Here is a 25,540-nt window from a genome sequence, read left to right on the forward strand (position 1 = left end):
GCATGTGCAGCAGTCGGGGTTGAGTGTAAAGAAATGATTGAGCAGTGCAATATTTTCATTTGAGCAAACAGAGCAAATTTCGAAAACATTTTGTAAATATGATCTGTTGTAAATGTAGATGTTACAAAATTATTGTCCCTGCTGTAATCAAGCAAAAGCAGTTCTGATTTTGTGTTTTTTGCTTCTGTCCCTTCTCTTTTTGTTTACAGACATTAGTTAGTAAAGAAAACATAGGTCATTTAATGGCGATGATGCTATTCAGAAGTTTATACTCATCTACTTGTTAAGCAATATGGTAGGTTTTCATTGTACTGTACTTTGAAATAAATCAAGGAAACTGCAAGACCGATAAATAAAATAATAAACCTCAATATAAATACATAATTGTTTAACACAATGAAAAAATACTGCCTGCTAGATGCAAGACTCAAATCCTGAACGCCATCACTGAAGTCGCACACGTGTGTCCGTAGCCACAATGATATGAATACTTGACTTGAGTTGGGATGATCAAGTGTGACAGACCGAGAGGCTCAACCACTGCAAGCATGGCGAGGTACATCATCTGGTGACATTTGTCATTCGCTTTTGACACATTTCCCAACATTTGCATCGTATCCAACATTTGTGATCCCATGTGTCTTGTATTAAATTACTTGTCTCAGGGTCATCTACAGGTCTTTGGAGGTTTTTAAATATTAATATGCATCACCCTGTCTGTGTGTGTGTGTTTGTGTTTATATATATGAAACAAATACTAACAAAGAGATAGAGGGCCTGGCCAGTACTTACCTCGGCTCAGTACAGCCGATAGATACACAAAACAGAACAGAAAATTGACGTATCCTAGCTTTCGGAACTTCGTTCCTTCATCAGGGAGGAGAGAGGGGAAAAAAGGGAAAGAAGGGAAAGTGGATTCAGTTATTCACAACCCAGGTTATGCAGCAACAGAGGAAAGGTAAACAGGGAGGGTAGCAAAGATGGAGGCATCGATGTCAGAGGGAAGCCAAAGATATTCTACTGTAAGTACTGTGCCAGCTTCAAACCAAGGAGGATGAATACAGAAGTAAAGAGGTACATAGTATAAAGATAAACGCAACTATGTAGAATGAAAAGATGCGTGAATGGTTAAAGAGGAAAGGGAAAGAGGAGAAGACTAAAGAGTAAATGGGAGTGAGGTTGGTTAACGTAGGTTCAGTCCAGGGGGATGGCGGGATGAAAGGATGTGTTGGAGTGCAAGTTCCCATCTCCGCAGTTCCGAGGGACTGGTGTTGGGTGGGAGAAGCCAAATGGCACATATGGTGTAGCAGGTTGCTAGGTCCCTAGAATTATGCTGGAGGGCGTGCTACGCTACTGGGTATTGGACATCTCCTAGGCGGACAGTTCGTCTGTGCCCATTCATGCGCTCAGCCAGTTTAGTTGTCGTCATACCAATGTAACAGGCTGTGCAGTGCAGGTATGTCAGCTGATAAATGACGTGTTGTCTCACATGTGGCCCTGCCTTGAGTTGTGTATGTTTTACCAGTAGCGGGGCTGGAGTAGTTGGTTGCAGGTTTTGCATCGGGGTCGGTTACAGGGGTAGGAACCGCTGGGTACAGAAGGTGGTCTGGGAATATTGTAGGGTTTGACAAGGATGTTATGAAGGTTAGGGGGTCGGCAAAAGGCAACTCTGGGTGGTGTGGGGAGAATATTGTCAAGGGATGATCTCATTTCAGAGCTTGACTTGAGAAAGTCATATCCCTGGCGGAGTAATTAGTTGATGTATTCGAGGCCAGAATAATATTGGGTGACAAGGGGGATGCTTCTGTGTGGTCTGGGGGTAGTAACATTGTTGTTGGACGGGGAGGAATGTATTGCTCGGGAGATCTGTTTGTGGACAAGGTCTGCAGGATAGTTGCAGGAGAGGAAAGCACTGATATATAATATAAAACAGGGAAACATTCCAAATGGGAAAAATATATCTAAAAACAAAGATGATGTAACTTACCAAACGAAAGCGTTGGTATATTGATAGACACACAAACAAACACACACACACAAAATTCAAGCTTTCGCAACCCACAGTTGCTTCATCAGGAAAGAGGGAAGGAGAGGGAAAGACGAATGGATGTGGGTTTTAAGGGAGAGGGTAAGGAGTCATTCCAATCCTGGGAGTGGAAAGACTTACCTTATGGGGAAAAAGGACAGGTATACACTCGCGCACACACACACACACACACACACACACACACATATATATATATCCATCCGCACATATACACACACAAGCAGGGTATATGTGCGGATGGATATGTGTGTGTGTGTGTGTGTGTGTGTGTGTGGCATACTGATCTGAACTATGCAGCCTTCAAATGGAAGTTTTTTGATCACTCCTTATTTTGCACCCTGCCACCTTGGCAATATGTACCGCAAATCATCAGACAGACGACCTTCCTGCATGCTTCGAGCATCCACTGGTGCTGTTCCGAACCAATGCTAATCTTTGTAACAGTGACGAGCAGTGTGCAGATTGCATCTTTGTATCCCACAAAGAGGTGACAGTTCCCAGTGGCATGATTGGTTACTGTTTATTGACTGTCACTGAGTTGGTGAGTCATTTGCTACATTGTGGCCCACCTGTTCGCTGCTAAAGCCATGCTAGTCAGTGGTAACCCCTGTCAATGATATCCTGTTGCCCATAGCAGTTCACTCTGCTGATTGTGGTAGTATTTTCCTTGAATAAATCTGCTCACAGTACACCTTTGACACTGTGGTACAAGAAAGCCCAATGACTACACACCCTTATAGAATAAGTGTCTCGAGCCATGGGTACCTACGATATGGCAGTGATAAAATCACCCTGTGATCAACTGTCACACTGCAGCTGTAAGCTGCACCTCCTTTTTCAGAATACTCAGGTTTATTAATTTGAAGTAAATCAGATCTTTTGAAGGAAGATTTAACAAAAAGAGCACATCCAGGAAAGGATGAAACCATGTCTAATTAACTGGCACACAAAATTAATAATTAGTGGTGACAAAGATCCTCTGCAATAAAAAATAATGTCCACTGACTTCATGTATTAGTCTTCAAGTGACAGAATATATGTAACTTCAGGTAGGAATATCAACAGTGCAGGGAAAGATAGATCACTATTTACCGTAAAGAAAACAAAGTTGCACACAGGCACAACACACAAGCAAGCACACTGCGCGTGCACGCACGCACGCACACACACACAGAGAAAAAAAAACTGCCAAGTCCAGCAGCTAGGGGCAAGCTGCTGGAGTTGGCAGTCATGTGTGTGTGACATGTGCTTGCCTGTGTGTATGAATGTGTGTGTTTCTCTGTATCTCTTTTGCTGATGAAGGCTGTGGCCAAAAGCTTTGTGTAAGTGCCTTTTTAATTGTGCCTGTCTACAATGTAACATGTCTCCTTTACAGTAAGCAGCAATCTATCTTTTCCTATATTTTTCATTTACACAGATGTAATTAACAAATCAGAGTCTATTTATTCCAGAGAAGTGACAGTTTGTTCATGACAGTTCAGCACAAATCTGATTTTTTATATATAGCAAGGCTACCTATAAATTATTCTGTGTGCCAGTGTTCATGCTGACTATAGGGATTCACACTGATCATGTGTAATTTGACATCTGGTCCTGTAAACTTACTTCTGCTCAACGTGAAAAATTCTCCAATTCACATTTTGTAATTAACCTTAATATATCAAATAATGCACCCTTCGATATAACTGCTTATTGTCCACTTCCCATCACTCTATTCCCAATGTCAACCCAGCTGACCTCTACTTCTAATCCAAAAACCATGGTTGACTCAATGTTTGCTATTGCAAGCTATTGGTATTGCAACACAAAAGTGCCAGAGGCACCAGTAATGATATATAATTAAAAATACTAGAAAGTAAGGCTCACCGGTTAGTACATGCTAAGACAAACACTACAAGTGTCTAAGACACTGTGCTCTCACACAACAAGTGCGAGGTCTGAATACATTACAGTTACGATACACTAAACTGTTTCATTCACAGTGGCAATATACATACTCTCTCCCCAATAAACAGAATAGTTATAACTCAATTGTTCACAAGTGTATATTATGACTCTTGCCACAGCTATGCAGTCAGTATGCCACAGGCGTGCCATAGAAAGGGATCAGGTTCAATTCCTTGTAGAGCCGGGAAATTCTGCTCGGTGGACAGACTGGAATAGGGTACACTCTGCTTGTAGTTCCAGCTGAGGAGCTACTCAAGTGAGAAGTAGTGTCTTCAACTTCTGGAAGTTGATAACAGCCTGGAGAGTTGTATACTGACCCCCTAACTCTCCATAGATATATAGTAGAGGACATCTCTCGAAGAGCATTGCGTGGTCTTCTGGGCCCAATGCAGAGTTCCTTTATCAATGTATATTGTATATCACCACTTGTACACACTCATCAGCACAGTACCATATTGTCTCTTCACGTGGCAAATTTTTATTTCCTTGTTTCCAGATCAACATTTTTCCTCTTCTTCTTCTTCTTCTTTTTTTACTTGTACCACACATATTCCACACGGTTTATGCTCACTCCTTCAATGATACTGCCCATTCTTCTCTAGAGTGCGAGTTGTCGCTGCTTTCCTGCGTGTTTGTTGGTTTAAACACCCTTGTTTCAAAAGAGAGTGACAGCTTAGATACAGTCTTGTCAACATTTTGTATTTTTATTTAGCAATTATTGTTTGAGCCTTATAGGCGAATGTCACAAGATATTGTCAACCACTGCATTCACTAGATTGGAATGGGGTTCATGGTAACTTATCAATTCATTTTTTAAGTTGCTGTTATCTTTTTCATCCTATCTTGGACTAGCTTTTCCATACTCCCACTCTATTTTACGTAGTCAAACAGTTATCTGCCCTTGCAAACTTGCTCCTTTACTACCAAGTTAACTAATACTGGGCAGCCTAACAGAAGTTCCAATATCCAGTCTTTCACCACAATTCACCTACACACACTTTTCACTCACTGATTTTCTTTTTTCAATATCATAAATATTTTGCTTTCACAGAATGGTGTGCTTTGAACATAAAATTGTAGGAACATCTGCCTCACATGTCAGTTTTTTTTTATTTATTAAAGAATATGCTCCTTGCTTATTCCTATCTGCTTCTGATACATTTCCATTCTCACTTTCATTTTGTTTTGATCCATTTCTTTGTTCTTTGATAGACAAGTCAAACAACAATGGCAATATGTTGCAGCCCTGTGTTTCACCCTACTTACTACGAACTTACTTTTCTTAGCTTCCAATTTTATTAGTCATTTGGTTTTTAAGATACTTAAATTAATTGTTTGACCCTGTATTTTTATATCTTATTTTACCTTGGGTTGATAAAGGATTTCTGGTATGCTCACAAAGAGAGAGCTGATTCTTCCCACCCCCCACCCCCCTTACCTTGTCCTGAAACAAACTTATCACCAAGTATCTTGCAGTTTTTTTCCTATTATTAATCTCTTAGTCTAGTCATCAATTTAAAAGTGTCAGTTGTTGGTCCCATTGTCTAATAATTTGTACATTTATACACATGAAGTTCCAATTTTTATTTGGAACATATAGACTCTGATAATCATGAATCACAGTACAAATGGCTCTGGGCACTATGGGACTTAACATCTGAGCCAAGGCCGGATTCAAACCTGCGACCGTAGCAGTCGCGCGGTTCTGGACTGAAGCGCCTAGAACCGCTCGGCAACTGTGGCTGGCGAATCATAGTTACCATCCCATGGACAGAAATACTGGGTTAACTTTATTACAACCTAGGGAGATAGCTAAAAATGTCTTTACATAATTTCCAGTCCTGATTACTTTCCTTTAATTTAATCTCACAAATAGGTTAGTGTAACATGATGTTGACAGAGGCAAATTATATATATTCACAAGTTATTTAGCTAGAGGTATCTGGTTTGTATGTCTGGGAGGGAGGAGGGTGCAAGCTGAAAACTTTAAGAAAAGATTACTCATTTCATACCTGCTGGATTTAACTGCAGTTTATCTCTTCCATATACCAACCACATACCTAATGTGCATGGCAAACAGTTTGAAAGTATTATTCTATACTCAGCATTTGGAACTATCAGTTCCTTTGTAGTAACACTGTTCACGTTTGCGTCGCACTTCACTTAGCGTAGACCGGGACTGTCCTAGGCATGCCCGATGTTGACTGAATGGGCACGGCCCGTGCTGCTGGAGTTGTTGTTGGTCTTGTTGTTACGCCGGCAGAGGTCGCGTCCGAATTCTCGCGTGCCCTCTGGTGGACGGGACTCTACTTGCGGCAACTACCGCCCGTGACGCGCCGTGCCAATGTGCGCCTCCCGCGATCTTTCTGGTGGCTACTACATCCTTCATGAGAGAGAAAAGAGGGATAAGTTTCTGAAGGTCTGAAAGGTCACTCGGACTCCACGACTAATGTGAGGACAAGAGGAACGAATGTGTCTATAAGAAGTTTTGGAATTTCACCTCCTGAAGGTAAAATACTGATCAGTCTGTCAGTCTTCTAGTAATTTTATGGTTTCCTCGCATGAATTTTCACTTTGACACGATTATTCTATGTTTCATCACTCACCTGAGAGATATCTCTGAATTCCCAAAGAGACACACCTTCAAATTGCAATCAGCTGTTATCCGTAAACGGTTGCACGTGCCACAGAAGTGTTCACTCATTGAGGTAATAAATCCCACACGTCCCTTGAAGCCCGGGACATGGTATGCCTGCAAAAAGAAATTGTAAGAAAATAGCTACTGCTGTTGTGAAAATACCATAAATGTGTTGCTCACCAAGTGGAGGAAGGGGGGAGTTTGAACGCCCTATCCTGACAATATTAAATTTAGTGACTTAACTTCCCCGTATTTCAGGAACAACTGTAGCCATTGACAAGAACCGTTTACAGGACATTAAACTACATGTTCGGAGTCTTACAATAATTGCATTTCAGCCACTGCTTTTCGAAATACAATTTTTTAATTACACAGTTACAATTTTGTGTACTTTTTTGTATGTTATTCTAAATAATTTTATTTATACATAACATTATGTTCTTCTTTTAGTTCAGAAGACTCAGGATACGTATGTTATTACTCCCTGAAAATTTGCATTCGCTACTCGAAGTAGTTTCTGAGATTTAGGGAAAAATGCAAGAGAAAATGTAAATTTTCAGGAAGAGTTTTTAAAGTTTTAATAGACTGTAACTCAATATATGCTTAACATTTTATTTTTAGCCACTCAGAAGCACCCTGCACCATACTGTATATCATCCTCTTGATCTTTTTTAAGTTTTTTCTTGTTTTCTTCTTTCTGGACTCCGTAGTGGCCAACTGTGCTGCATACTCTGCTTTACCAGTGCTAACCTTGTCCATCCATTCAAATTCTCTGGTGCAGTTTGCTCCAGAATTAATTCCCATATGTTGTAGCACTTTCACGCTACCAATGTTGCCATCATTAAAAGCAATAACAGCATGACTGACCCCCACTTTAGTGTCTTCATTACAAGAAAAACATTTTTTGGTCTACAACTACATCTACACCCATACTCCTCAAGCCACCTGACGGTGTAGGGTACCTTGAGTACCTCTATTGGTTCTCCCTTCTATTCTAGTCTCGTATTGTTTGTGGAAAGAAGGATTGTCGGTATGTCTCTCTGCGGGCTCTAATCTCTCTCATTTTATCCTCATGGTCTCTTCGCGAGATATACGTAGGAGGGAGCAATATACTGCTTGACTCCTCGGTGAAGGTATGTTCTCGAAACTTCAACAAAAGCCCGTACCAAGCTACTGAGCGTCTCTCCTGCAGAGTCTTCCACTGGAGTTTATCTAACATCTCCGTAATGCTTTCGCGATTACTAAATGATCCTATAACGAAGCATGCTGCTCTCTGTTGGATATTCTCTATCTCTTCTATCAACCCTATCTGGTACGGATCCCACACTGCTGAGCAGTATTCAAACAGTGGGCGAACAAGTGTACTGTAACCTAATTCCTTTGTTTTCGGATTGCATTTCCTTAGGATTCTTCCAATGAATCTCAGTCTGGCATCTGATTTACCGACGATCAACTTTATACGATCATTCCATTTTAAATCACTCCTAATGCATACTCCCAGATAATTCATGGAATTAATTGCTTCCAATTGCTGACCTGCTATATTGTAGCACATTACACTTGTCTACATTGAGACTCAATTGCCAACCCCTGCACCATGCATCAATTCGCTGCAGATCCTCCTGCATTTCAGTACAATTTTCCATTGTTACAACCTCTCGATACACCACAGCATCATCTGCAAAAAGCATCAGTGAACTTCCGATGTCATCCACAAGGTCATTTATGTATATTGTGAATAGCAACAGTCCTACGACACTCCCCTGCAGCACACCTGAAATCACTCTTACTTCGGAAGACTTCTCTCCATTGAGAATGACATGCTGCGTTCTGTTATCTAGCAACTCTTCAATCCAATCACATAATTGGTCTGATAGTCCATATGCTCTTACTTTGTTCATTAAACGATTGCGGGGAACTGTATCGAACGCCTTGCGGAAGTCAAGAAACACAGCATCTACCTGGGAACCCGTGTCTATGGCCCTCTGAGTCTCGTGGACGAATAGCGCGAGCTGGGTTTCACACGATCGTCTTTTTCGAAACCCATGCTGATTCCTACAGAGTAGATTTCTAGTTTACAGAAAAGTCATAATACTCGAACATAATACATGTTCAAAAATTCTACAACTGATCGACGTTAGAGATATAGGTCTATAGTTCTGCACATCTGTTCGACGTCCCTTCTTGAAAACGGGGATGACCTGTGCCCTTTTCCAATTCTTTGGAACGCTACGCTCTTGTAGAGACCTACGGTACACTGCTGCAAGAAGGGGGGCAAGTTCCTTCGCATACTCTGTGTAAAATTGAACTGGTATACCATCAGGTCCAGCGGCCTTTCCTCTTTTGAGCGATTTTAATTGTTTCTCTATCCCTCTGTCGTCCATTTCGATATCTACCATTTTGTCATCTGTGCGACAATCTCGAGAAGGAACTACAGTGCAGTCTTCCTCTGTGAAACAGCTTTGGAAAAAGACATTTAGTATTTCGGCCTTTAGTCCATCATCATCTGTTTCAGTACCTTTTTGGTCACAGAGTGTCTGGTCATTTTGTTTTGATCCACCTACCGCTTTGACATAAGACCAAAATTTCTTATGATTTTCTGCCAAGTCAGTACATAGAACTTTACTTTCGAATTCATTTAACGCCTCTCGCATGGCCCTCCTCACATTACATTTCGCTACGCGTAATTTTTGTTTGTCTGCAAGGTGTTGGTTATGTTTATGTTTGCTGTGAAGTTACCTTTGCTTCCGCAGCAGTTTTCTAACTCGGTTGTTGTACCACGGTGGCTCTTTTCCATCTCTTACGATCTTGCTTGGCACATACTCATCTAATGCATATTGTACGATGGTTTTGAACTTTGGCCACTGATCCTCAACTCTATCTGTACTTAAAACAAAACTTTTGTGTTGAGCCGTCAGGTATCCTGAAATCTGATTTTTGTCACTTTTGCTAACCAGAAAAGTCTTCGTACCTTTTTTAATATTTCTATTTACGGCTGAAATCATCGATGCAGTAACCGCTTTATGATCGCTGATTCCCTGTTCTGCGTTAACCGTTTCAAATAGTTCGGGTCTGTTTGTCACTAGAAGGTCTAACATGTTATCGCCACGAGTCGGTTCTCTGTTTAACTGCTCAAGGTAGTTTTCAGATAAAGCTCTTAAACTTTCATAACGGGTGGCAGGGACAAAGAATCCAGTGAAATTTTTTAGTCTCCCAGTCTATATCCGGCAAATTAAAATCTCCACCCAGAACTATAACATGGTGGGCAAATCTACTCGAAATATTTTCCAAATTATCCTTCAGGTGCTCAGCCACAACAGCTGCTGAGCCAGGGGGCCTATAGAGACATCCAATTACCATGTCTGAGCCTGCTTTAACCGTGACCTTCACCCAAATTATTTCACATTTCGGATCTCCGTCAATTTCCTTCGATACTATTGCACTTCTTATAGCTTTAAACATGCCTCCCCCTTCACTGTCCAGCCTGTCTCTGCGGTATACATTCCAATCTGAGTTTAGAACTTCATTACTGTTTACATCTGGTTTCAGCCAACTTTCTATCCCTAGTACTATGTGGGCATTGTGACCGTTTATTAATGAGAGCAGTTCTGGGACCTTTCTATAGACGCTCCTGCAGTTTACTATTAGCACATTAATATTGTTATTCCCTGTTGCATTTTGTCTACTCCTACCTTGCCACATCTCAGGAGGTGTCTTGTCGGGCCTAGGGAGGGAATTCTCTAACCTAAAAAACCCCCATGTGCAGTTCACACGTACTCCGCTACCCTTGTAGCCGCTTCCTGCATGTAGTGCACGCCTGACCTATTCAGGGGGACCCTACATTTCTCCACCCGATAGCGGAGGTCGAGAAATTTGCACCCCAGATCTCTGCAGATTCGTCTGAGCCCCTGGTTTAAGCCTTCCACTCGGCTCCAAACCAGAGGACCACTATCGGTTCAGGGAACGATACTACAAATAGTTAGCTCAGATTCCACCCCGCGAGGCTTTCCGCCTTCACCAACTCCGCTAACCGCCTGTACGAACTGAGGATGACCTCTGAACCCAGACGGCAGGAGTCATTGGTGCCGACATGAGCAACAATTTGCAGACGGGTGCACCCAGTGCTCTCTATCGCCGCCGGCAGGGCCTCCTCCACATCTCGGATGAGACCCCTGGCAAGCAGACAGAGTGAACACTGACCTTCTTCCGCGACCTTTCCGCTATTTCCCTAAGGGGCTCTATCACCCACCTAACGTTGGAGCTCCCAATAACTAATAAACCCCTCCCCCCATGTGCCTGCTCGGACCTTGCTGAAGGAGTGGCCACATGTCCACTCACAAGCAGAACGGGCGATGACACACGGCCAGCCTCCACACCGACCCTCCGTCTCGTGCGCCGCGTACGCCGCTGAACCCGCCACTCCCCTTGGGGAGAGGGTGGCCCAACCGCGCCCGGTAGCCGCAAAGATGTCTCGACAGCAGGGACAGTGGGTGAAGCATGTAACACCTGGGGTGTACCATGCAACGCACCAGACTCCCCACTGCCGCTACACTCCGAGGCAGCAGCCTGAAGACGGCTGACCGCGGCCATCAACACGTTCAGCTGTTCGCGAACAGTGGCCAGCTCCTCCTGGGTCCGTACACAGCAGTCACACATCCTATCCATCCTAAGAAATCAATTTACTGTAGAGAGTTAATCAACTAGACTGCTAATTCACTAAAGGCGGCTGATAGTTGACTAAACTGTGGTTACTAGACACTTCCTGTAGAAAACAATGAAAATAGCACTACCTGTCTCTGGACTGTATTGAAAACAAACACTAGCACTACTGGCACTATGGTTGACTAAGGAGACTCTCTCTGACTGTATTCAAAACAAACACGAAATCTATGGAACACTATTACTAGCACTCGACAATTAAAGCTTCCTAAAAGCAAAAACACACGGAAGAAGAAGTGACAAGTAAGAAAAATAGAGTTAATACTTAAATTAGCGTAGCTCGCTGCACAGCAGATGTGACGCAGACGGCAGTTACGACGACACTGACACTGTAAGATTATTGAACGACTCATTGGGATTTTGAGTCTGACAATGCAGACACTTCTTCAGTAATTCAGGATTGCCAGGTCTCTGTAAACAGGTTTTATGATATCCACAACTGCTGCTGGGATAGAATGTTTATGGCTGTATGACCTGTTTGAGTACTGGGCATTGCGGTAATTGCACCATGAACCAGATCCAGGAGGGCAAAGATGGTGTACTGGTTTATCATCAGCTGACAGTCTCTGGAAGAAGGTAGCCCATACTGCCTGCTTCATTTTCAACAAATCCTCAGTATTATTTCTAATGGCAATCTCATAATACTCTTGTAGTACATCAGTCATTTTGTCTGTCAGCCTGCTTCTTATGGCCTTACCACCTGAAAGTTTCTTGTCTCTCAAACTTTGTTTCAACTTCCTCAATCTGGTACCGATCCTCTTCTGGACATGACCAACACATTCCAGTTCTGTGATAAGCTTCTCACCATAAGGCTGAGTGGCTACTACACTGTTATATGCATTTGAGTCTGCATAACCTAAGAACTTAGTGTAACACACTCCCCTTTAGTTTACAGATCGATTATAAATTTCAACAGCTGCACAGGCCTCCGTACGACTAGTTGTCCTTCATAATTTCTGTCACAGATATGCCCTTCTTCATTCCCTGATTTATACTTATAACAATGTTTGGTTAAAATCTGGAAATCTATTAGCTTTCCAGTATCCACACTGGTCACTGTAGCAACAGAATTCTTAGAACTGTAGCTGCGCTTCTACCAAGTGCCCCAAAAGCTACTCATATGTCAATCATACCATCGTTTATTTCAGCAGCTTCATTTGCAGCATCCTTAATTGACTCACATGCAGCAGATTTCACAGCAGCTCCAATAAATCCTGCATACTTGTCGATTTTACAAAGTGGGCGTGGCATATACATCACGACACACATTGTTTCTGCTGCAGTGTGTCCTTTGCCAATAGCTCTCAATCCATAAAACCACCTAACATTTATTTCAAAATAATTATCTTTACACTTATCAGAATTCCAAAATGAATGAGTATATTTACAACTGGCAGAATTAATGATAAGTTTACTGGCTAGTCCATTTGATACCTCAATGTCTTCATGTAAACTAACTGGCCCTCCACATACATACAGCACACACATTCACATAACACCCCTGTTAGGATTAGGATGTGTAAATGTATCAGAATATAATCTAACCTACCATTTACATGACTTTTGTTTTGAGAAAACTGTGTTATCACTATGTTTTATTTTAATCTTCGAAGCACTAATGGGTGTTTCTCTAGATACTGATGAGTTTGCCAGTATTTCATTGTCTGTAACTTCACACACCACATGCTGAACACAAGGTTTCTCTTTATTCAAAAAATTATTACCATGAAACCCACATTTCTTAAAAACACTTCATTTTGGAGTCACACTTTTTGAGAGATTTACCAGTCTATTCGTCACTTTTCCTCGGAAAAACGTTAGCACTTCGATATACAAAGCATGTTTATATTATGAAAAGATACGATACTATTTTTGACAGTGCTACCAATACAAACACATAATTTAACCTTTATAACACAGCAATCCACAGCTTTCTACAGGGTGGTCCATTGATAGTGACCGGGCCAAATATCTCACGAAATAAGCATCAAATGAAAAAACTACAAAGAAGGATATTCGTCTAGCTTGAAGGGAGAAACCAGATGGCGCTAAAGGTTGGCCTGCTAGATGGCGCTGCCATAGGTCAAACTCATATCAACTGCATTTTTTTAAAATAGGAACCCCCATTTTTTATTACATATTCATGTAGTACGTAAAGAAATATGAATGTTTTAGCTGGACCACTTTTTTCGCTTTGTGATAGATGGGGCTGTAATAGTCAAAAATGGTTCAAATGGCTCTGAGCACTATGGGACTTAACTTCTGAGGTCATCAGTCCCCTAGAACTTAGAACTACTTAAACCTAACTAACCTAAGGACATCACACACATCCATGCCCGAGGCAGGATTCGAACCTGCGACCGTAGCGGTCGCGCGTTTCCAGACTGTAGCGCCTAGCACCGCTCGGCCACTCCGGCCAGCTGCTGTAATAGTCACAAACATATAAGTATGTGGTATCACATAACATTCCGCCAGTGCGGACGGTATTTGCTTCGTGATACATTACCCGTGTTAAAATGGACCGTTTACCAATTGCGGAAAAGGTCGATATCGTGTTGATGTATGGCTATTGTGATCAAAATGCCCAAGGGGCGTGTGCTATGTATGCTGCGCGGTATCCTGGACGACATCATCGAAGTGTCCGGACCATTCGCCAGATAGTTACATTATTTAAGGAAACAGGAAGTGTCCAGCCACATGTGAAACATCAACCACGACCCGCAACAAATGATGATGCCCTGGTAGGTGTTTTAGCTGCTGGGGCAGCTAATCCACACATCAGTAGCAGAAAAATTGCGCGAGAATCGGGAATCTCAAAAACGTCGGTGTTGAGAATGCTACATCAACATCGATTGCACCTGTACCATATTTCTATGCACCAGGAATTGCATGGCAATGACTTTGAACGTCATGTACAGTTCTGCCACTGGGCACAAGAGAAATTACGGGACGATGACAGATTTTTTGCATGCGTTCTATTTCGCAATGAAGCATCATTCACCAACAGCGGTAACCTAAACCGCCATAATATGCACTATTGGGCAACGGAAAATCTACGATGGCAGCGACAAGTGGAACAGCAGCGAACTTGGCAGGTTAATGTATGGTGTGGCATTAAGGGAGGAAGGATAATTGGCCCCCATTTTATCGATGGCAATCTAAATGGTGCAATGTATGCTGATTTCCTGCGTAATGTTCTACCAATGTTACTACAAGATGTTTCACTGCATGACAGAATGGCGATGTACTTCCAACATGATGGATGTCCGGCACATACACTCCTGGAAATGGAAAAAAGAACACATTGACACCGGTGTGTCAGATCCACCATACTTGCTCCGGACACTGCGAGAGGGCTGTACAAGCAATGATCACACGCACGGCACAGCGGACACACCAGGAACCGCGGTGTTGGCCGTCGAATGGCGCTAGCTGCGCAGCATTTGTGCACCGCCGCCGTCAGTGTCAGCCAGTTTGCCGTGGCATACGGAGCTCCATCGCAGTCTTTAACACTGGTAGCATGCCGCGACAGCGTGGACGTGAACCGTATGTGCAGTTGACGGACTTTGAGCGAGGGCGTATAGTGGGCATGCGGGAGGCCGGGTGGACGTACCGCCGAATTGCTCAACACGTGGGGCGTGAGGTCTCCACAGTACATCGATGTTGTCGCCAGTGGTCGGCGGAAGGTGCACGTGCCCGTCGACCTGGGACCGGACCGCAGCGACGCACGGATGCACGCCAAGACCGTAGGATCCTACGCAGTGCCGTAGGGGACCGCACCGCCACTTCCCAGCAAATTAGGGACACTGTTGCTCCTGGGGTATCGGCGAGGACCATTCGCAACCGTCTCCATGAAGCTGGGCTACGGTCCCGCACACCGTTAGGCCGTCTTCCGCTCACGCCCCAACATCGTGCAGCCCGCCTCCAGTGGTGTCGCGACAGGCGTGAATGGAGGGACGAATGGAGACGTGTCGTCTTCAGCGATGAAAGTCGCTTCTGCCTTGGTGCCAATGATGGTCGTATGCGTGTTTGGCGCCGTGCAGGTGAGCGCCACAATCAGGACTGCATACGACCGAGGCACACAGGGCCAACACCCGGCATCATGGTGTGGGGAGCGATCTCCTACACTGGCCGTACACCACTGGTGATCGTCGAGGGGACACTGAATAGTGCACGGTACATCCAAACCGTCATCGAACCCATCGTTCTACCATTCCTAGACCGGCAAGGGAACTTGCTGTTCCAACAGGACAATGCACGTCCGCATGTATCCCGTGCCACCCAACGTGCTCTAGAAGGTGTACGTCAACTACCCTGGCCAGCAAGATCTCCGGATCTGTCCCCCATTGAGCATGTTTGGGACTGGATGAAGCGTCGTCTCACGCGGTCTGCACGTCCAGCACGAACGCTGGTCCAACTGAGGCGCCAGGTGGAAATGGCATGGCAAGCCGTTCCACAGGGCTACATCCAGTATCTCTACAATCGTCTCCATGGGAGAACAGCAGCCTGCATTGCTGCGAAAGGTGGATATACACTGTACTAGTGCCGACATTGTGCATGCTCTGTTGCCTGTGTCTATGTGCCTGTGGTTCTGTCAGTGTGATCATGTGATGTATCTGACCCCAGGAATGTGTCAATAAAGTTTCCCCTTCCTGGGACAATGAATTCACGGTGTTCTTATTTTCATTTCCAGGAGTGTAGTTTGCATGCGGTTGAAGCAGTATTGAATAGCATATTTCATGACAGGTGGATTGGTCGTCAAAGCACCATACCATGGTCCGCACGTTCACCGGATCTGACGTCCCCGGATTTCTTTCTGTGGGGAAAGTTGAAGGATATTTGCTATCGTGATCCACCGACAATGCCTGACAACATACATCAGTGCATTGTCAATGCATGTGCGAACATTACGGAAGGCGAACTACTCACTGTTGAGAGGAATGTCGTTACACGTATTGCCAAAGGCATTGAGGTTGACAGACATCATTTTGAGCATTTATTGCATTAATGTGGTATTCACAGGTAATCACGCTGTAACAGCATGCGTTCTCAGATGTGATAAGTTCACAAAGGTACATGTATCACATTGGAACAACCGAAATAAAATGTTCAAATGTACCTACGTTCTGTATTTTAATTTAAAGAACCTACCTGTTACCAATTGTTCGTCTAAAATTATGAGACATATGTTTGTGACTATTACAGCGCCATCTATCACAAAGCGAAAAAAGTGGTCCAACTAAAACATTCATATTTATTTATGTATTACACGAATATGTAATAAAAAATGGGGGTTCCTATTTAAAAAAACACAGTTGATATCAGTTTGAGCTATGGCAGCGCCTTATAGCAGGCCAACCATAGCGCCAGCTTGTTTCCCCCTTCGAGCTAGACAAATTTCGTTCTTTGTATTTTTTTCGTTTGACACTTATTTCGTGAGATATTTGGCCCGGTCACGATCAATGGACTACCCTGTATATAAAAAATTACCGATTTTATTAGGTCTTGAAGTAATGCATGTAAAAATTTTAACATTTTCAACTGGTGTAGATTATATTTTAGAAAATAAAATAAAATACTTCCCACGCAAGTTTATACGTAATATACATATCATTTTATTTGGAAAATTGCAAATTTTATAATCAGATAAAAACCCGAAAAAGTGAAAAAGAATGTTTTCCCCTTCTAACTCCCCTTTAAGTTACGGAAATGTGCAAGCTTTCGGAGCCAGTGGCTTCTTCTTCTGGCAGGAACAATGAAGGGGAAGGAAAAGGGAAGAAAGAAAAGGATTGTCAAGGTTTAGGAAATGGGGAGAGTTTCAGAAAAGCTGCACAGAAACCCAGGCCAGGACAGACTTACTGAATGGGATGAGAAATATGTAACTAAACCAGTCCATCTCTCATACCACCAGCAGATGTGAAGTATTCTTGTGATTGGTAGTAAGTCACAAACATTAAATTATTTTCAATGTATGTTCATATGTAATACTGCACGTACCTTTGAGGTATCATTGGGCCCATTGGGAAGAGGTTCAAAATCAGGCCACTGCTTTCTAATTATTTGGAGCATTTCACTAAATGAGACCATCTTCCCATCATTCCATTTGTTGCCGCTGAAAGGCATGTACTCGATAAATCTTACATCAACATTTTTCTCTTTTGTTAACTCCACAAAACTGCATCTTCATTAAAACCTCGCATTACAACACAATTTATCTGTGGAAGAAAGACACCATTAAAAACTTGGTATCAGATAAAGCATGGTTTAAACAGAGTTTGAAAGACTTTTTGATAGGCAACTCATCCTACTCTATAGATGAATATTTTAACAGTGGCTGTTAGGCCAGCTTAAATAAGAATGTCTGTTAGATTTCAGTTCTGAGAGCACTTTGTCATAACAGTCAAGATTATGTACTTTTTGTTTGATAAATTTATTAATAGTGCATAACAATGTTTCAGTCTGACAGCGTATGAATTCTCAAAATATTAGCTGTTCCAGTTTCTATTGTATTCACCTAGTTTGACAATCTCCTGACAAATGATCAGGGTATTCAAATGTTTTATATTTTTTATGTTATACTTTCTGGCATGTTACTCACCCATGAGAATCATCTCATGTTTTGGGTCTTGGAACAAAAGCTGAATCTAATCTAATCTAACCTACAAAATAATGGTTCTACAAGTCTGTTGTTATATTTGTATACCTCACTGATTCTGTTAAATTAATCTTTTTCTCTCTTTTTAGAGAATATGGGAATTTATCTTAGCATGCCAAGCTGTTAACCTTCTTAACAATTTACGAAAATTAAACTACGTACATCTCCAATCATTTTCCCCACTCCAACGCACACATCTTTTGCTGAAGGTATTATTTTAACTATTACATTAAATTAAGAAGCTTTCTTGAAACTGTGCTGCCATTTGTGAAACAAAGTTAAAAGTGTTCTCAAGATAAAAGGTCTTCACAAAAGGAGCATTTAGTATCTGTGCAGGTGGTAATACTGACAGCCTTCATATAAACAAGCCCAAATGGTAGAACATCCTGCTATACACATACACGCAATGGCAGAAAAAAGGAAAAGAGCACACCTTTCATTCAAGCATTGAATATATAAACTGATGAGACAAAACACTATGACCTCCTGTGTTTGTCCACTGTTGGAACACAATACAGCAGTGATTTTGTGTGGGACAAGTTCAGCAAATTTCAGGTATGTTCCCAGCATTATGTGAGGTATGTTCCCAGCATTATGCAGCACCGCATGTCTAAGCACAGGTCATGTAATTCCCATAAATTGGAGATCAGTGGTTTCTGGGTGCAGAACTGGTATCTGATAGCATCACATATGTATTCCATCAGATTCAGAAGGGGTGAATTTGATTCTGGCCTCGTGACACTGAAAGTCATATTGTTGAAACATGTCATCTTCATTAGGGACAGGGTGCGGACAGTGCACAATAATGTTCACACAGAACAAAGCTGTTATGGAGCCTTCAGTTACTACCACAGGACCCACAGAAGACCAGGTGAATGTCCTCCATAGCATAATATTGCTCCCACTGGCCTGAGTCTGTAGCAAAGTGCACCTTTCAAGCACCAATTCACTCTGTTGACAGTGTATGTGCACAAAACCGTCAAGCAGGTGTAATGCGAAACACGAATGATTCAACCAGATGACACATTTCTATTGATTCACTGCCCAATCTCAATGCTCCTGAGCCACAGAAATTGTAATTCAACAGTGTTGTCAACATGGGAACATACAGGGGTTGTCTGCAGCAGAGCCCTATGTTTAACAACGTGCAATGAATGGTGTGCTCTGAAGTACTCGTGCTTCCACCAGCACTGTGTCATCAGACCTGCCACAGAAATTAGCTTCCTCAGCCGAATGTCATCTTTTTCAAAGGAACCATCCCAGCATTTGTCTTAAATCATTTAGGGAAATCAAGGAAAACCCAAATTTTGGTGGCCCGATGGGACTCGGGTCCGTTGTCCTCTCGAAGGCAAGTCCACTGTCTGACCACTGTGGTGGCATGACCTAGTCTTAATTAAGCCAGAAAATCCTGGGAAATGCTGACATACTTATTGATTTAAGATATAACAATTTAAAACAATCCTTTCATGAATTTCACTACAATTTTCTGCTCTTTTGAAAAAAAATTTCTTTTGACTGTTTTGATGTGGTTCATGGGGTGGGTTCCTGTAGTCATGTCCTAGTTCACGAACCACGGGCAACGTATGAGTGGCCAAGTAAGTGGTCCCGACAGTCGGGATACCAGTTACTTTGGAATAAGGCTGGGCATCTCGGACGTATTCTGAGTCGTGGTCACCTTTGTGCTCATACGGCAAAGACTACCAAATCCACCGGTTAGTCCCTCAGCCGTTAGGGGTAAAACCCAATGGGACTCGGGGCAAGTAAGGCTAGCAACCTGCTTCCCTGGTACTTTAAATATGATGCTGGTAACAATCAGAGCAAAATGCCTCGGACCTTTGGAGGTGATGGAGTCCCACCTCTAACTGACAAACCAGGGTCTCCCAAGATACGACTTGGCAAACAAATGGTATTGAGATGGGGAGCTATTAATATCAATGGGGGCTACTCTGGGAAGAAGGTAGAGCTGGCAGAGGCTGCAAGTAAGATGGGGCTGGACGTTTTAGCTGTTAGTGACATTCGGGTAAGGGGTGAGAAAGAAGAGGAAGTGGGAGAATACAAGGTCTACTTGTCAGGAGTCAAAGCAGGAATAGTACAATGGGGTGTAGGGCTTTACATCAGGAAAGAAATGGAACCCAGCGTAGTTGCAATAAGGTATGTAAACGAACGACTGATGTGGATAGATTTGACAGTGTCTAGCAAGAAAGTTAGGATTGTGTCAGTATATTCGCATTGTGAAGGGACTGATCAAGATAAGATGGATAGTTTTTATGAGGCACTCAGTGATGTAGTTAAGGACAAGGACAGTGTTCTGCTCATGGGTGATTTTAACGCCAGGATTGGAAATCGAACAGAAGGGTATGAAAAGGTTATGGGTAAATTTGGAGAGGATATGGAGGCCAACAGGAACGGGAAGCAACTCTTGGATTTCTGTGCCAGTATGGGCTTAGTAATCACAAACTCCTTTTTTAAACATAAGAACTTTCACCGGTATACGTGGGAAAGCAGGGGAACCAGATCTGTCATTGACTATATAATAACAGATCAGGAATTCAGGAAGGCTGTGAGGGACACACGTGTATTCAGGCGATTCTTTGATGACACTGATCATTATTTAATCTGCAGTGAAATTGGGATTGCGAGGCCGAAAGTGCAGGAGGTCAGGTCCATATGTAGGAGGATAAGAGTGGAGAAACTTCAGGATAAGGAAATCAGGCACAAGTACATAACAGCGATCTCAGAAAGGTACCAGTTAGTTGAATGTAGTCAATTACAGTCATTGGAAAAGGAATGGACAAGGTACAGGGACACAGTACTAGAAGTGGCTAAAGAATGTCTTGGAACAGTAGTGTGTAAAAGTAGGAGGAAGCAAACAGCTTGGTGGAATGACACAGTCAAGGCAGCCTGTAAAAGGAAAAAGAAGGCGTATAAAAAATGGCTACATACTGGAACTCAGGTAGACAGAGAAAGTTATGTTGTAGAAAGAAACAAAGCCAAACATAATTGCAGCATCCAAGAAGAAATCTTGGGAAGACTTTGGAAACAGGTGGGAGACTATGGGTCAAGCTGCTGGAAAACCATTCTGGAGTGTAATTAGCAGTCTTCGAAAGGGAGGTAAGAAGGAAATGACAAGTATTTTGGACAGGTCAGGAAAACTGCTGGTGAATCCTGTGGATGCCTTGGGCAGATGGAGGGAATATTTTGAAGAGTTGCTCAATGTAGGTGAAAATATGATCAGTAATGTTTCAGATTTCGAGGTAGAATTGGATAGGAATGATGATGGAAATAGGATCACGTTTGAGGAAGTGGAGAAAATGGTCAATAGATTGCAGTGCAATAAAGCAGCTGGGGTGGATGAAATTAAGTCGGAACTCATCAAATACAGTGGAATGTCAGGTCTTAAATGGCTACACAGGATAATTGAAATGGCCTGGGAGTCGGGACAGGTTCCATCAGACTGAACAAAAGTAGTAATCACACCAATCTTTAAACATGGAAACAGAAAAGATTGTAACAACTACAGAGGTATCTCTTTAATCAGCATTGTGGGTAAAATCTTCTCAGGTATTGTTGAAAGGAAAGTGCGAGTATTAGTTGAGCAGCAACTGGATGAAAATCAGTGTGGGTTTAGGCCTCTTAGAGGTTGTCAGGACCAGATCTTTAGCTTACGACAAATAATGGAGAAGTGTTATGAGTGGAACAGGGAATTGTATCTATGCTTTATAGATCTAGAAAAGGCATATGACCGGGTTCCTAGGAGGAAGTTATTGTCTGTCCTACGAGATTATGGAATAGGAGGCAAACTTTTGCAAGCAATTAAAGGTCTTTACATGGATAGTCAGGCAGCAGTTACAGTTGACGGTAACCTTAGTTCATGGTTCAGAGTAGTTTCAGGGGTAAGACAAGGCTGCAACCTGTCTCCACTGTTGTTCATATTATTTATGGATCATATGTTGAAAACAATAGACTGGCTGGGTGAGATTAAGATATGTGGACACAAAATAAGTAGTCTTGCATATGCGGATGACTTAGTTGTGATGGCAGATTCGATTGAAAGTTTGCAGAGTAATATTTCAGAGCTAGATCAGAAATGTAAGGACTATGGTATGAAGATTAGCATCTCCAAAACGAAAGTAATGTCAGTGGGAAAGAAATATAAACGGATTGAGTGCCAAATAGGAGGAACAAAGTTAGAACAGGTGGACGGTTTCAAGTACTTAGGTTGCATATTCTCACAGGATGGCAACATAGTGAAAGAACTGGAAGCGAGGTGTAGCAAAGCTAATGCAGTGAGCGCTCAGCTACGATCTACTCTCTTCTGCAAGAAGGAAGTCAGTACCGAGACTAAGTTATCTGTGCACCGTTGAATCTTTCGACCAACTTTGTTGTATGGGAGCGAAAGCTGGGTGGATTCAGGTTACCTTATCAACAAGGTCGAGGTTACGGATATGAAAGTAGCTAGGATGATTGCAGGTCCTAGTAGATGGGAACAATGGCAGGAGGGTGTCCACAATGAGGAAATCAAAGAAAAACTGGGAATGAACTCTATAGATGTAGCAGTCAGGGCGAACAGGCTTAGATGGTGGGGTCATGTTACACGCATGGGAGAAGCAAGGTTACCCAAGAGACTCATGGGTTCAGCAGTAGAGGGTAGGCGGAGTCGGGGCAGACCAAGGAGAAGGTACCTGGATTCGGTTAAGAATGATTTTGAAGTAATAGGTTTAACATCAGAAGAGGCACCAATGTTAGCACTGAATGGGGGATCATGGAGGAATTTTATAAGGGGGGCTATGCTCCAGACTGAACGCTGAAAGGCACAATCAGTCTTAAATGATGATGATGATGATGATGATGTTTTGATGTTGTTTAGTATGTTTAAATAATGATGGCAGTCTCTATAAAAGGGCAGTTTGACTTTTAAGTTTAGTTATACTGTTTTAAACTACATCCTTCATCTATTTGTCCACCCAGAAGTGCTATAGGATATAACTTGAAGACTATGGTGAGGTGGTGGGGGACAGTCATTTGTTGAGAAGGAGGTGCTGCCAGAAATGAAGTGTGTGAGGTGACATTATTGACACTGCATACAGGAAGGATAAAAATACTCTATTCCATATTCATTTACAATCTACGTCTGGCCCCCATATGGTTTTACTTTTCTCCAATAAGAAAAAAGAAATTGTCAGTAACTGTCTTTATAAGGTCTTAAAAGGAAACAAACAATAGAAAATCTAGGCTGGAATAATGACCATATTATAAAAAAGATACATTGTTATTCACTGTATACAGGAGATGTTAGGTCACAGACAAGCACAACAAAAAGACTACTAAACACGTAAGCTTTCGATCAGAAAGTCTTCTTCCAACGTGGAAAACACACACACACACACACACACACACACACACACGACCGTTGTTTCTCCCATGATGCGCAGTTGCTCCCAGTCTGGCCCTAGCAGCCAGAGACAGTGGTCATGTATGTGTGATCTGCATTTGTGCGCATGTGTGTGTGTGTGTGTGTGTGGGAAGGGGGGGGGGGTTTGCACCAAAAGCTTGCGTGTTTAATAGGTGGTGATTTTTTTTTCCTGCCTGCAACACAACATCTACACTATACAGTGAGTGCCAATCTATCCTTTTCATAATACTGTCGTTACCACCTTGCCAAGAGGCATATTGTGGAGTAATCCGAAGGGCTCTACTAATTTGTACAAGAGGAAGGAGAGCAAAATCTCAATGTAAGTTTTTAGAAAACTGGTATGTGCATTACTTCTGCAAACCTTTCAGAAAGGACACGGTATGCACTTCATTCAGCAAGATGAGTAATAAACAATATTAGCAATACTGCATCAAACTTGTTCACTTTCATCTTTGGATTAAACATTCGATTTCAGAGAGTACAGAATTTGGCAGAATCAAATTTTGGGGATATGTGGAACTGGGACAATGGCATATTTTTTACCCATTCAACAAACTAAGCACTGCTGATTGCTACTTTTATTGTGTCTGCTGCTGCAATGCATATATGAAACTGTAAGTGCAGCATCTATGATGGAATAAAATGTTATACAAATGAAACAAACAGGCACAGTGAAATAGAGTAGTATGGCTCATCATTTCGGTCTCACAGATTAGCAGGTGTTGACTTGAAAGATAATACTGAAGAAGTTGAATCCAAAGGAGAGGATGTACCGTATTTACTCAAATCCAAGCCGCACTTTTTTTTCGGTTTTTGTAATCCAAAAAACCGCCTGCGGCTTAGAATCGAGTGCAAAGCAAGTGAAAGTTCTGAAAAATGTCGGTAGGTGCTGCCACAACTAACTTCTGCCGTCGAATATATGTAGCGCTACACAGGCATGCTTCGTAGGCACAAAGATAAATACTGGCGCCAAAACCTCTGCGTCAGTAAATAAATTTTAAGAAAAAGGTGGAAGACGATTTTCATACATTATCCAACGAAGTAAATACAAATTCCGTATTGTTCATCTTCGAATGTAGCAGAACTTCAACGTATTACGAAAATCCGACTGGCAAGACTGTTTGGGATGTTTGTCAATATGGCCAACTCTACGTTCTGAATTTTTTCCTACCTGTGAGAATAGATGGTTGCTAATAGGAACCTGATGAAATGTGAATCACATGCAGTATTCTCTTCACCATAAGAGTAATACGAATATAAACATTTTGCCACGTATTCTTTCGTGTTTGCTGCTATCTTATTTAAATCCTGTCTGTCTAATAAACTACGAAACTAGAGTGAGACAACAGCAAACGCGGAAGAATATACGTATCGTGTCATGTTTATATTCGTATTATTCTTGTGCCTAATAGTGATACAGTCAGAAATGAAGCACGGCAACTGACTAGATTTTTAAATCTAAGATGACTCTAATTTCTGTGCAGAATTTGATGTACTAAAGAAGCGGCCGCAAAGATTTTCAAATGGAGAAAAATTTTCGCCCAACTCTCGTTCAGAACATGTTCTATCATACGCAGTCTATTATTTGGTTCTTGTTGATCATTATCAAAGAAAGCAGCAGTGTAAGTAACAACAAATAGTAGTCTCTTGCCATTGTTTCGCTAATGAGACGATTTCTCTCTCTTTTTTTTTTAATTGTAAGCGGCGGTAGCGTGCACAAAAGCAAGCCATGCCGCGAGCGACGACAGGCCGCAAACACGCACTATCAGAATGCGCCAAACAATGCATGGCACAGTACAGTAATGCATCTTCAGCTTAGAGTGACATAAACGCCTATAACAAGGAAAACGGCACTTATCAGATCAAAGCAAAATAAGCAATCGATTCAAACCAGACGAAGCACGTGAAAAATGAAGGGTACCAGTATAAATACGGACGGAGCGCCTGACGCATAGCAATGGCTACCTGGTAAAGCTTAACTGCTAAGCTTACGACTCGAACCAAACTACTGTAGCTGTATCGTCATTCATTCGACCTAAATTGTGTCTCATATTACAATGGACCGACTTGGAGGTGTGGCCTAAAACTTTTCTCTCCCCTTGAATTTCGAGTCTCAAATTT

At 42.3% G+C, this 25,540-nt stretch overlaps 1 protein-coding gene across 1 annotated transcript in view; it reads right to left on the reverse strand.

Moving 5' to 3' along the window:
- LOC126215015 (molybdenum cofactor biosynthesis protein 1-like) overlaps positions 1-25,540 on the reverse strand; it is a 152,918-nt gene that overhangs the window by 23,271 nt on the left and 104,107 nt on the right. The window contains 3 exon segments of the mRNA XM_049941639.1: positions 6,601-6,746; positions 17,349-17,530; positions 17,533-17,566. Coding sequence (XP_049797596.1) covers positions 6,601-6,746; positions 17,349-17,530; positions 17,533-17,566 — 362 coding nt within the window.

Source organism: Schistocerca nitens, chromosome 12, assembly GCF_023898315.1.
Source record: "Schistocerca nitens isolate TAMUIC-IGC-003100 chromosome 12, iqSchNite1.1, whole genome shotgun sequence".
Classification (NCBI taxonomy): domain Eukaryota; kingdom Metazoa; phylum Arthropoda; class Insecta; order Orthoptera; family Acrididae; genus Schistocerca; species Schistocerca nitens.